The 12,849-nt window shown below is 42.0% G+C and overlaps 1 protein-coding gene across 7 annotated transcripts in view; it reads left to right on the forward strand.

The window, feature by feature from the left end:
- Positions 1-12,849, forward strand: part of Clvs1 (clavesin 1) — a 294,395-nt gene that overhangs the window by 98,710 nt on the left and 182,836 nt on the right. For 5 of the 7 annotated variants that reach the window (XM_063288103.1, XM_063288101.1, XM_063288104.1 and 2 more), the window contains one exon: positions 11,981-12,605. In XM_063288103.1, coding sequence (XP_063144173.1) covers positions 12,151-12,605 — 455 coding nt within the window. In that variant the 5' untranslated portion in view covers positions 11,981-12,150. Of the gene's footprint in view, positions 1-79; positions 216-10,998; positions 11,161-11,980; positions 12,606-12,849 lie in introns of those variants that run through there. The other 2 variants (NM_001108969.1, XM_017593531.3) reach the window with 2 other exon arrangements.

A 12,849-nucleotide genomic window follows, 5' to 3' on the forward strand; every position in this document is an offset into this window, starting at 1 on the left:
TCTAGCGGTGCCATGGCTGCGGCGTTTCAGCACTTCGGCGCGTGGACAGCTCCCATCTGCAATCCCACTGCACTCCATCCCTTCTGCACCCCACTCTCCACCGCCTCCGCGGTCCATCCTCTTGCCACGCCGCACAGCCTGCGCTCCCCAGCCATCAGCACCCTATCTCCACCATCGCCGTCATCATCTCCACCACCTCCACCACCACCGGCGCGGTAACTACAGTCCACACAACTGTGTCTTGTCACTTAGACAAAGCCTGAGGTCCGCAAGGTAGAGAGGAAAGAGCTCAAGTTCTCAGGCATAGAAGGGAAAGTTCAGGCGGAGAGACCCCTGAAAACAAAGAGAGATGCCTGTTCCAGAGAAAGGGGAAGTGGAGGCAGCAGGAAGAGACCCCAGCAAAGGGACAGATGGGGACTTGCCAGACACCAGCAGTTAGCCAGCTGCCTTTCAGCAGATTAGAGACTGTTTAGTTCAGGAAATTAACATGGCCTGAGGCATAGTGTGATTCCAGGAAGAAATGTTAGCTCAGCCCCGATATTCTGGTTTTCCAATGGAGAGTCACCAGGAAGCAGGGTGGGGGCGATCAGTGACTCACAGCACCCACATGCCTGTTTTTGTTCATAGCATTTACCGTAGAAACTCTGAAATTAAGTTTTATTGAACTGTTCTATAAAATGAGAACCCCAAAAAGGTTAACTCTGTGGCCAAAAATGGAAATTAAAATGATGGTTATAAGAACCTAACGAATAAGGCTTTCACTAGGAAATTCCGTTTGCTCAAACAGCTCCTTTTCTTGTCTACTTACTTCAATTACCCAGTCTTAAACCTCTCCTGGAAGGAGAACAGATATATCCCTTGCCCAAATGGCCAAAGTGGTAATGATATTCAGAGCAGATGGCCTGGCTTTGTTCATTACTAGTCAAGGACTGGCTCAGATTTGGAAGGCGAGATTTTTGTGTGCTTTCTCAGTAATCAGGCGATAACACCATTTTCCTATAAATAGTAAAGGGTAATAGAGTGCAGAAATTGAAAAGGCATTTTATGTAACTGTGGTTCGCCTCTCTCTGCTTTCATTTCCTATCAAAGCTGATGGGGAGTTGGGACATCTTTCAAATAGCCCATCCATTTGGACCTGATGGTCCAGTCCTAGGTCATGGCACCTATTTGATTTAACCAGGGTCATTTGCTTTATGAAAGCTGACAAAGTACAGCAAACAAGTGCTTGCCTCTCTCAGGCACAAGTGTGCTGAAAGGGACTCTTTGGATTGACTTTACCGAACTGCAAAGTCTTGCAGTTTCCTCTGCTGCTGTTTTTCTGTTTTGTGTATTTTTATTGTCTGTCTTCAGCAACGTAACATCAGGATCTTAATTTAAATGTGTGGTATCTAAGTAGGAACGCAGTCAGGTCGCTGGTCACAAGAACATTCGAACCAAAGAACAGAAAGCCCAGCTTGACAGTACCCTTGTGCATTTGATCTGTCTCTTGGAGAAGGGGCAGTGAAACTAGTTTTGTTCTTGCTTATCCTTTGAGCACCACCCAAAAGTAAAGAGACTCACAGATACCTTCAGGAAGAAGCTTTGTGCAAAAAGTCATGGTCAGTAACCTTTGTAAATGAGGACTAGTCGAGTTATGACAGAAGTTTACTTACTGTTACTAATGGTATGAACTTAGGCTCAGTTTTCTATTTGTCTTTAAATTCTGCTCATTTTTAAGCTCAAAGCATGAAAATATTTGGCAAAGCATACTGCATTTGGTCACCTACCCGTAGACTGATAATATGCACAACAACCAGGAACTCTCAAGTCTCTGGGAGAGATTTCTTAAAACTGCCTTATCTCTGTGCAAACAATGGTCCAGACCAGGAGGTTGAAAAATGTGCACATGTTGCCAATTTGAGCTGCTTCACCAGAAACACAGGCCCGGAATGCAAAGCTTCCGAAGATGCTGTCTTCCTGTGCTTAATGCAATTTCCTGAGGCTGGTGAGATTTCAAAGCAGGGCTGCTTCAGGGAGATTTACAGGCACCTGCCTCCGAAGCAATGCTTCTCTCCTCCCTGTCTGAAATATGCCCAGCTTATTAATTTTCGTAGCGTGCGACTGTTGCAGCGTTCACACATTTCTTGATTAGGGCTGTTTATCTTTCATATCGGTAATAACAGAACTTTCTCATTTAAAAATGGACTTACAGGCAAAAGGAAACATTGTTTTTCCAGGACAGTGCCCCCTTTGTGGATGTGCTTATGGAAGGGTACAGAAGTTTAGAATCTAAGGATATAGCCTGGAGGTCCATTTCCTAAAAGATCAAATCTGGCACTCTTATGTCTTTGGGCTTGATAAGAGAAACACCCTATTATCTCTGAGAAATCTGTCCCTGACTTCACCATCTCTGTTGCTGCCCAGCCCCCCTTCATAAATGGACTCTGGCTGGCTTTGATCTTCTCTGCTCTTGTGACAGTGTGACTTGGACAGAGGAGGTGACAAGCAGCAGAGAGAAAAAAAGCGTGGTGCTTGTATGGATAGAAGAACCATGACCTCAGGGTCATCAAGAGAGCTGGTCCTTCCTATATACCCTTTCCCAAATAGTCATTGTTTAGATAATTATCATTCCTCCAGATCTCTCAGGAAGGAAGCTATAAGAGAGGGCCCACAGTGTGAATGACCACAAGTATGCAAACCTCATTAGCCCAAGTGCTGTATCTTCTTAGAGAAAACTGGACTCGACTTCCTTAAAGGAAGTTTGGTTCACCTGGATATATAAACTAGCTGGTTGGACACTGTCGGCCTCATAAAGAACCTTTATCCATTCAGATATAAGTTCACTACTTCCCCCACATTCTCTTTGTTTTCTCCATTGGGTCACCCTGTACTGTTTATTTTCTATAGCCTTGCTCTATGTCAGGAGGTATGAAAAATGCCCTTTGTAGTAGGTGGTGTACTCCGTGTCCTAGGTACTAACAGCTGAATCTCTGATTCTTCGACATCATCCAGGTATCCGGCTATCCCTTGCCTGTTTCTGTTTCTTAAAATAGCCTTGCCTCAATTCAGATTCTATTACTGCTCAAATGGTATTACGTAAACGTCCATACCTTTATGTGTGTCACATGCATAGGTTACTTGGTGTTCTGAATTTTACAGTTTTGGAAGAAACAGCAACAAAGCAATGGGCCAAGGGAAAATGGAGGGGCTCAAGTTACAGGCTTTGTAAGCAAACTTCTCAAAAATGGAATCAATTGACATTTTTCCAACGCTTTCTTTTTCCATTTCTCCCTCTCTTCTTCTTTCCCTCTCTCCCTCTCTTCTTTCCCTCTTTCCTTTCCTCCTCATCCTTCTCCCCACTTTTGCCTTCCATCTTCTCTTTCTTTCATCCTTTCTTTCTTCCCTCTTTCCAGCTTTTTAGATGCTATATAGTGTGTAAGCGTATGTGGATGTAATTTATAGGGTGACATTGTAAGCTGCCATGGGAGCCATTGCCCACATGAACAGAAATACTAGTGACATGCTTAGTTTTCTATTACTGTGCTACTGCTATCCACAGACGTTGTGAGATTTGCTTTGGGACAGGTCATCCAACCCAGCAATTTGAGGTCATTGCTTCTCAGGTCTGACATTGCTCATTGAGTGAGTCGGGGTGTATCTCAGTAGTCTGCGCTCCCAATAACCTATGAAGTTATGAGACTGTTACTGATTAATGGGCTACTTTTGATGAAATTCTTGATTGATACAGAATAGTTACACATATTTTTGGGACATTGTGATCTTTCAATGAATGCTTATAATGTGTAATGACCAAATCAAGCTTATTGTTGGTTCCTTGTATTAAGAACCTTCCTACTTTTCTAATATATAGTTATTGTAAACTGTAGTTGGCCCATAGTGCTCTGGAATAATGGCGCTTGTTGCTCACGTTTAGCAATGTTCTGGTACTTATCTCCCTTCTTCTACATCCTTCCTCCCCTTTGCAGACTCTGCTACCTTTCTCTTCTACCAAAGCAGTGTGTTTTGTCTCTCATATGTGAGGGAAACCACAGTATCTGCTTTTCCGTGTCTGGCTTATTTCTCTTAACATGAGGCATGGCCCTCTCTCGAAGAAGGAAAGAACAGTTACCCTCTTATTTAAATGTCACACCGCCAAGTGTAATTAGTAATGGCTATTAACTGCAAAGAAAGGCAAACCATTCTGACTTCTCAGGCAGTTCCAGGGTCAGTTGAAGGGAAAGTTGGAGGGGCTCTTCTTTCCTCTCACCCAACTCCAGAGCAACTTTCTCCATTCCACTTTCACCTGACAGGTTTCTTCATTCGGTCCCAACTGCTTCTATGAGAAGAGTCCCAGTTACATAGATGTCCTAGAAAAGCAGGGCAAAGGGGGCAATTTAATGCCATTTGGGGAGTCTCATCTTGTGTACGCCTCTAGATTATTTTTCTCAAATAATGGAGTCTATTTGGGGGAAGCATCTTTTTTCCTTTGAGACAAAATAGTCAAGCATTTCCACTTTCTCTCTTCCTCTCCCAGAGATATGCCTACCAAAGGAGACTGATCCACTTTGGGTATGGAGTGCCAACTGGTTGAGATTTCCTATGGCAATAGAGTAACATCCGATGAAGACATTTCAGTCTAATTTCCCACATGTCTATTAACCCTCTTCCCCACACACTGTCTTTCCACAAGATTATAGAAAGAAAAATACCCTAGTGAAAACCTCCTACCTTAAACAATGGAGAGGCAGAAGAAAACCTGCTGTCTTCCAGTTTACCTAGCCTCCTTTTGCATTGTCACACAGCAAACCAAAAAAGCAGGAAAGATGACAAAAGTTCTAGAACTCAGGAGTCAACTGTTTGCCAAATTGCTCCAATGTACCTGAGACCTAGTCTATTTTCATTTTGATCTGGCATCTATTTTGGGTAAGAAGTTCTCAGTGTCTCTAAGTTGATGGAACGCCTCCCAATTTACTTTTAACCTTTCTCAAGAGCGGGAGCAAATGGAAGCATATGACTGTGTTTGGTTGCTATTTTAAAAGGATCCAAGGGGATCTACACAATGAATATTTATGGGGCAGGAGTAAGCCCTGGGTTAGGGCTGAGCTAAAGGTGACGGAATGTTGACAGTGAGCCAGGGCTAAATTCTGATCACACTACACATTCTGTTGATTGAAGGTCTTCCCTCTGTCCTTCCAAACTCGACTCCCCACCCCTAGTACGGAGAATTCCTATCTGAAAGTTGGCAAATCTTCTATGAAAGTCAGTACATGCAGCAACATAGGCAAACTCAGGGCTTTGGTCCCTTTGTCTACAGAAAGGAAGAAGTCCAACAAACCAAACCAACCCCTTGAGAACCTAACAACTGCAAAGACCCATTTCAAAGACTGACACAGCCTGAATGTGTAATTAACCGCCCCTGGGCTTAAATGTGGGTTCCTCTAGCTATGGGAAACATGTTAGCATTCAGGAAAGACCACAGATAGAATTGCCAAGCAAAAAACGTTTTGTGTAGTGTGATTGTAAACATTGGTCTAGATGGTCCAGATGACCATCTAGTTTGACTTCACTTTGTATAAAAATTCCTTGCATGGAATGCGGTGCCGCACTCCTATTATAAGAACAGTCAAGAAGCTTAGGCAAGAGAGTTGTGAACCTGCGGCCATCTGAGCCACATAGAAAGATGCCTTTTGAAAAGCCCAAGAATAACAATAAACAACTAAAAGATACAACAATCGAAGCAAACAAATTAAAAATCTCTTTGGCATTCCTTGGTGAATATAAATGCAATCTGCATATTTGGAATGAAATTATAAACAAAATATGCCTCAAATTTGTAAAAAATAATTTGTGCTAGTAGTTAGACTTTAATAAGTAGGGTTTATCATAAAGATTCACTTTTTCTTTCTTTTGTAAATGAAGAAAGCTCACAAAATAAACATGATTTTCTCATTTCATATGTATATATTAATATACATGTGAAATTCTGTGCATTACTAAGAACACACAGAAATCACACTCCTCTGAAGCTTTATTTATTAGTAATTTGTGTCCATATATTTCAAAGAATACTAAAATTTTATAGGTTCTGCTGTTACTGTTTTGAGAAAGGGTCTAATTTTGAATCCTGAGTTGGCCTCAAATTTATAATCCATCTGCCTCAGTCTCCTGAATCTTGTGATTACAAGTTTAGTTACTATGCCTGGTAAGATTTTATAGATATTATATGTCTGATCCCTCTTCACATTTCATGCCTGATGTATGAGTGAGTGTGTGACTGTGACTGTGACTGTGTGAGTGAGTGTGTGTGAATGAGTGAGTGTGTAAGGGTGTGGGTGAGTTTGTGATTGTGTGAGTGTTTGATGAGTGTATAAGTGAGTGTGTGTATGAGTGTGTGTGAGTGAGTGTGTGCTTGATGAGTGTGTGAGTGAGTGTGTGTTTGATGAGTGTGTGAGTGAGTGTGTATGTGAGTGCGTATGAGTGAGTGAATGAGTAAGTGTGCGTTTGATGAGTGTGTGAGTGAGTGTGAGTGTGTGAGTGAGTGAATGAGTGTGTGTTTGATGAGTGTGTGTCAGTGTATGAATGAGTGAGTAAGTGTGTGTTTGATGAGTGTGTGAGTGAGTGTGAGTGTGTGTGTGAGTGAATGAGTGAGTGTGTGTTTGATGAGTGTGTGAGTGAGTGTGAGTGTGTGTGAGTGAGTGAATGAGTAAGTGTGTGTTTGATGAGTGTGTGAGTGAGTGTGTATGTGAGTGCGTGTGAGTGAGTGAATGAGTAAGTGTGCGTTTGATGAGTGTGTGAGTGAGGGTGTGTGAGTGAGTGAATGAGTGAGTGTGTGTTTGATGAGTGTGTGTCAGTGTATGAATGAGTAAGTGTGTGTTTGATGAGTGTGTGAGCGAGTGTGAGTGTGTGTGTGTGAGTGAATGAGTGAGTGTGTGTTTGATGAGTGTGTGAGTGAGTGAGTATGTGAGTGTGTGTGAGTGTGTGAATGAGTGAGTAAGTGTGTGTTTGAAGGAGTGTGTGATTGTTAGGATGCAGTTACGAAGAATGTGTTGTTAAAGATGGCAACTCCTCAGAGATAAGGGAGAGCCATGAACAAAACATGTACAGGCAATTTGCGGTATGAAGGCTTGTTATATGTATATGTGTTTATGTATATATATCCATGTTTTGATCTAAGCTCTCAGTCTCTTCTTTCACCTAATAATAACCTGACTTTAGAGATTGGCTGTAAATTACATAACATAATGCTAAATCCCTGGCACATAACAAGCAGTCACAAGTATCTGTCTTTTCCCAGGCCAGCACTAGTTCATTATTTGACTTTAAGGCAGCCCAGAAGCTAGTGTGCATCTCAACATCGTTTATTTATTAGGAGATAACGTAATTATGATATTAACAAGGACACCACAGCTAATGGCAGATAGATTTTTTCATTTCATAAACATCTTCAGTTGTATCATTTCATGTGATTTTTACCTTAGTGTTTCCCAGGAAATTATCTTTCTTCAACCCATCGGAGATCGTTGTGACAATGGACACAATAATTGATGTAAAGTGCCTTGAAGTGTTACATATTTTTAGAGAGGACATTGCGACGATTGTTCTGATCTCTTCCAGGTATTAACTCAGGGTTTCTGAAGATGATAATAAAAATAAAATACATGAGAATAGTTGGTGACAGAGGACCTGAAATAGGTTAGATTTGAAGCTCTCTGCTTTACTAAGGTTTTTTTTGTTACTCTTCATACAGATAAAAATATGCTATGCATTTATAAGCCACTTCCTTAAGAATGAATTGTATATGAGCAAATGTGTACGTAGATTTATTTTTGTCTTACTTGAGATGAAATGCTTATCTGGAATCTATGGATGTCAGCATTTAAACTCCTAGCAGTAGAGACTTTCTTTCCTCCTCATTTATCTAAAAATATTACAACCCAAATTTCTAGTTTATTAGCAATTTTTGCAGATTATAAGCACAAACATTCTAGCTTGACCTCCCAAGAGATACTCTTCTTTCAGAATAAAAAGCCATGAGCGTCCCTGTAGCACTGTGGAGAGCTGCTTTCTGCACCCTGCCTAAAGCTCCCTCTCTGCCTGGTGAGCAGACTTCACTGTTGATGCCATGCTTGGCCCTCTCCGTGGCATGGTAAAGGATGAGTCGTTCTGAGACAATGGCAGGGTCTTTGATCTGTTATACCAGACCAAGGAAAATAATAAATAGAAGAACAAACTATTAGTGAGAGCTGGAAAGGCACAGTCAACTGAGTCCTAAATGACTCCAGCCATTTCCCAATGTTAAAAAGAGGATAGAGACGGTGGGTGTCTATCTGTAAGGTACAACACTGCCTAAGGCTGCCTAAAGAAGTCTGGCCACCCAGAGGCAGATGTTGGCTCACAGAAGGTTAGTGTGGAAGAGATGTGAGGGAAGGGGAGTGAGGGTCTGGAGCTTTGAGAGGAATGTCAAGCAGATGTTAAGTAGCTAATACTTAAACCTCTGCTGCACAGTAGAGACAAACCAGCACATGGATGAAGAACATAGTCCAGAGAGAGGGGGGAGGGGGAAGGGGAGAGGAAGAGAGATCATTTGGACTATCATCCCATTTCTACCTTTTGGCAAGACATTTAATTTCTTTGCATCTCGGATTCTACTCATTTGGTCTAGTCATTTGAAATGTATTGTAGTATATAAAGAGGCTATTTGAATGTCTGGGATATAATAAATACAGCAATAATAAATAATGAATTATAGCTATTATCATTATTCCGAATACCATCAGGAAAGTAAACCACTTTCACTTATGAGTAGGGCATCAAGTCCAATGTAACCCTACTCATAAATCTGAAAAGCCTAGTGAGAACAAAAGCCTGCGGTTGGTTGAAAATGCCACATTGTGATAAACATTCTTCATACAGCTTTTTCTTGTGCCTTAACTAGCATTGATTGGTGTTATTTAAATAGCAGTTGGTTCAGGATTCCAGTATGATTTACCTTTAATGAAAAAAATTATATATATATGTATATATATATATCATATTAAGCATGAAATCCAGTGACCCTGGCTGGACTGTTCTCACCAGAAGCTTCTACTGCATGCTGAGCACTGAATAAAGATGTAGATTGGAGCAAATTTATTTCAGATATTATAGATCGGAGGCATAGCTATGTATGGAGGCAGGGCATGAAATATGCATCCTCGATTCTCCCCCTTGAACCCACAGTAATTTATCTGGGAAACATTGTTGAGTTCCGTGGACTCTGAGGTAAGTAACTTGCTCCAAAGCAGCTTTAAATCTTCTTCTGGGAACAAGCTGTTGCTATGTGCTATGCTCTTACTGCTGTGCTCCTTGGCTTGGAACTGTGAACATTACCCAGAATGCTTCAGTCGGACCAGGATCTGAAATACAATGTGCCTAGTGGAAATTCTCTAGGGCCCTGGGAGGGGGATTCTTTATAGATAAGGGAGGGAATTAAAGGTTAGCTGCAAGGCTTTAAGAAAAACTAGCCTCCCCCAGATATGGGAGAAACACTGACTTGCAAAACAGCATTTTGACTGTTGTTTGCATTGATGCTTGGTAGCATTTACTGCATCATGTACCCTGTCCTAGGCACTGAGAAAATGTCAGTGATCACAATGAACTTCTTTGCTCACAGAGCTGACCCTCTTTATGTCACACACACACACACTGAGGATTCACAGATAAATAATAGACACCCTCCTTTTATAGGCGATTCTGTATGAAAGGGAGAAGGAGATGCTCATAAGACGTAGTGTGGTTAAATGTTTGTGTGTCATCTGATTTCTGATTTCTGATTTCTGAAGGTTGGGGAGGGTTTCCTGGGGAGAGTGACTTTCAGACTGAGTTCTGAGGAATGAAGAGGAGTTGGAGGCTAACAATGGATGTTAATACACAGCGAGTGTATTTCAGTTGCAATACAGAGAGAACTGGGAATGCAGAAAATAAGTTCGCAGCAAAGGCCACGGTAGAAAGCCTGTTTCCAATCTAAACACTGGAGTGGATGATGGTCTCAGTTATGTCAGCAACCGTGGATCAGGACAAATGAGAAGATTTGAGAGCTAGTCAAAATGTGATGTGGACGGCAACAGAGAGGGCATAATAAGAAATATCTTTCAGATCCCAGAAAGTGAATCTTTATGGGAATTGTTGCCATTCACTGAGGGGTGAAGCTGGAGGATCAAATTCAGGATGAGGAATTATGAATACTTTAGTTTTGAACATAGTGTGTTTGTAGTATCTGTAGGTTATCTGCAGGAAGATGCGCAGGGACAACTGAATGAGAAACCTGGAGATCAGAAAAAGCTATGGACTGAAGCTATGTGCACACAGGTAGACAGGTCATGGAGCAGGATCCAGAAAGTTCTGGTATTGGCTTGCACAAAGGGAGAAGAATGAGCAGGGGGAGGCAAGAAGCCGGGGGCAGAGATGGCCAGGGCATATGGACAGAGAAAGGAAGGAGGGAAGGAGAAGATGGTCTAAGGAGGAAAAGGTCGGTGTCCAATGCTAATGGATGTCACCTGAATTGGAAACTGAAAATTGTCTTTTGGATGTAGCAACGTGAATGCCATTCAATACTGTCTAGACTGTGTGGTACCCTTCCGGCTTATGTTTGTTCCAGCTTCATCATTGCTAGTGTCTATCTTAGCCAGGGTCACTATTGCTGTGATGAAACACAATGGACAACATGGGGAAGAAAGAGTTCGTTTTACATATCCTAAATCATAATTCATGGAGGGAAACCAAGGCAGGAACTCAAAGAAGGTGTGAACCTGGAGGCAGGAGCTGATGTAGAGGCCATGGAAGGGTACTGCCTACTGGCTTTCCCCTCATGCTTTGCTCAACCTGCTTTCTTATAGCACCCAGGACTCTCAGCCTAGGCGTGGTACCACACACAGTGGGCTAGGCCCTCCTGCATCAATTACTAACAAAGAAAATTCTGGACAGACTTGCCTATAGCTTGATGTTCTGGAAGGATCTCTCAGTTGACGTTCCTCCTCTCAGATGACTCTAGCTTGTTTCATTAGCGCCTATGTTTCTATAACAATGATACCTCCCCCTTCGGTTGGTTGGTGAGAAGATGTTGATCAGGATGTCTAAGAGCGTGGTGAGTATAGGGATGAATTGGAGGAAGGAGGTACACAAAGAAAGATTCAAGGAATACGGGCAATTTTCTTTTGTCCTTTATCATTTATATGGAGTAATAGGATGGTAATCAAAACTCTTTATTTTCCGGTGTAAAGCAGTATCTCAGAACAATAGAAAAGTTGTAGAAAATGGATGGATTTAGAAGCCCATATGGGTGAGGTAGAGAGCACATTGGGTGCCTGTGGTTTCTTACCAGGAGTCTAAGATATCAAAACAACCAACTCCACATGAGCCTGGAAACCTCTCTCATGGCTGTCCTTCATGAAGGTCAAGCTTCCAGCCCTGAACTTGTATCGCACAACCCAGCCTGTGACCATCCTCTTTTCCTTAATTATACACCTTAGGGTTAGGTTAGGGTGACATTTAGTGTTCTCAAGCTGTGAAGGGTTGCCTTTACGAGACATGAGGAACAGATTTATGTCTGACATACTGGTTTGAGAAATGAGGCTAATGGAAAGCAATCAATTGTATAACAGCCATAATTTTTCTGCTGTATCTAGGTCCAAGAACAGCCTCACAAGCATGCTTTAGCATCAACAACAACAAAAACATTTATTAATAAAATACATTCTATCGCTCTTCTGACCACAGTCCATCGTCTTAAGGAGTCACTCACTGTAACTAAAAACTTTGTGAATGTATTTCAAATATTTGTTTATTAACCATTCAAGTTATTAATAACAAGGCCAAATGTCCTATCTAAATGATTATATGTGCTTAGTTACAAGGTATACACTCATCAAAAGAGAAACTCATTTCTATCTGGCTTTAATTATTATGCCCAGATATTCTCTGTTTCATCTCTCTTTTGTTTCTCTTGTGTGCATCTGTTTTTCAGTAAGCAATGGCTTCGGTTTTCCTTCTCTTTTGGATGGCCACCACCACATAGGGCCTGAATGTCCTGCTGTTTTCCAAGGACAGAAAGAAGACTCTGTACCTGTCTGTTTGGAGAGCAGTCTTGTAGGAGAGCCATCGAATGGGCCGCGGATTCAGCACATTTCCATGTGAATGGGACCAGTTTCTGTTCTTCCCAAACCTCAGAGCATAAGCACTTGGGAAGGAGATTTGGCCAAGATGACACATTTGCAGGCCGGGCTCAGTCCAGACACGATAGAGAAAGCTCGCCTGGAACTGAATGAAAACCCAGATGTTTTACATCAGGACATTCAACAGGTCAGAGACATGATCATCACCAGGCCAGACATTGGATTTTTACGTACAGATGATGCCTTCATCCTGCGGTTTCTCCGAGCCAGGAAGTTTCACCAAGCCGATGCCTTCAGACTCCTGGCCCAGTATTTTCAGTACCGCCAGCTAAACCTGGACATGTTCAAAAACTTTAAGGCAGACGATCCCGGGATTAAGAGGGCTTTGATCGATGGATTCCCCGGAGTGTTGGAAAATCGTGACCACTACGGCAGGAAGATTCTCCTGCTGTTTGCTGCCAATTGGGATCAGAGTAGGTAAATGTAGATAGTGTCTTTACTTGGCTTTGCTTTGACATAGCATCACTACTGCATGCTTGGGTTGGATCGCTTCATAGGTCAAAACTCATTCCACATTCCCCCAACGAGGTTTTAAGACCCAGGTACAATGTTACCCAAAAGCAAGACTACCAGAGAATCACAGACTCTGAGTTGTATTGGACTTTAGAAGTAGGTGTTCTACTCATCAAACTGGGTCATTTATTTTAATAAACCCAAAGCT

This window comes from Rattus norvegicus, chromosome 5, assembly GCF_036323735.1.
Source record: "Rattus norvegicus strain BN/NHsdMcwi chromosome 5, GRCr8, whole genome shotgun sequence".
Classification (NCBI taxonomy): domain Eukaryota; kingdom Metazoa; phylum Chordata; class Mammalia; order Rodentia; family Muridae; genus Rattus; species Rattus norvegicus.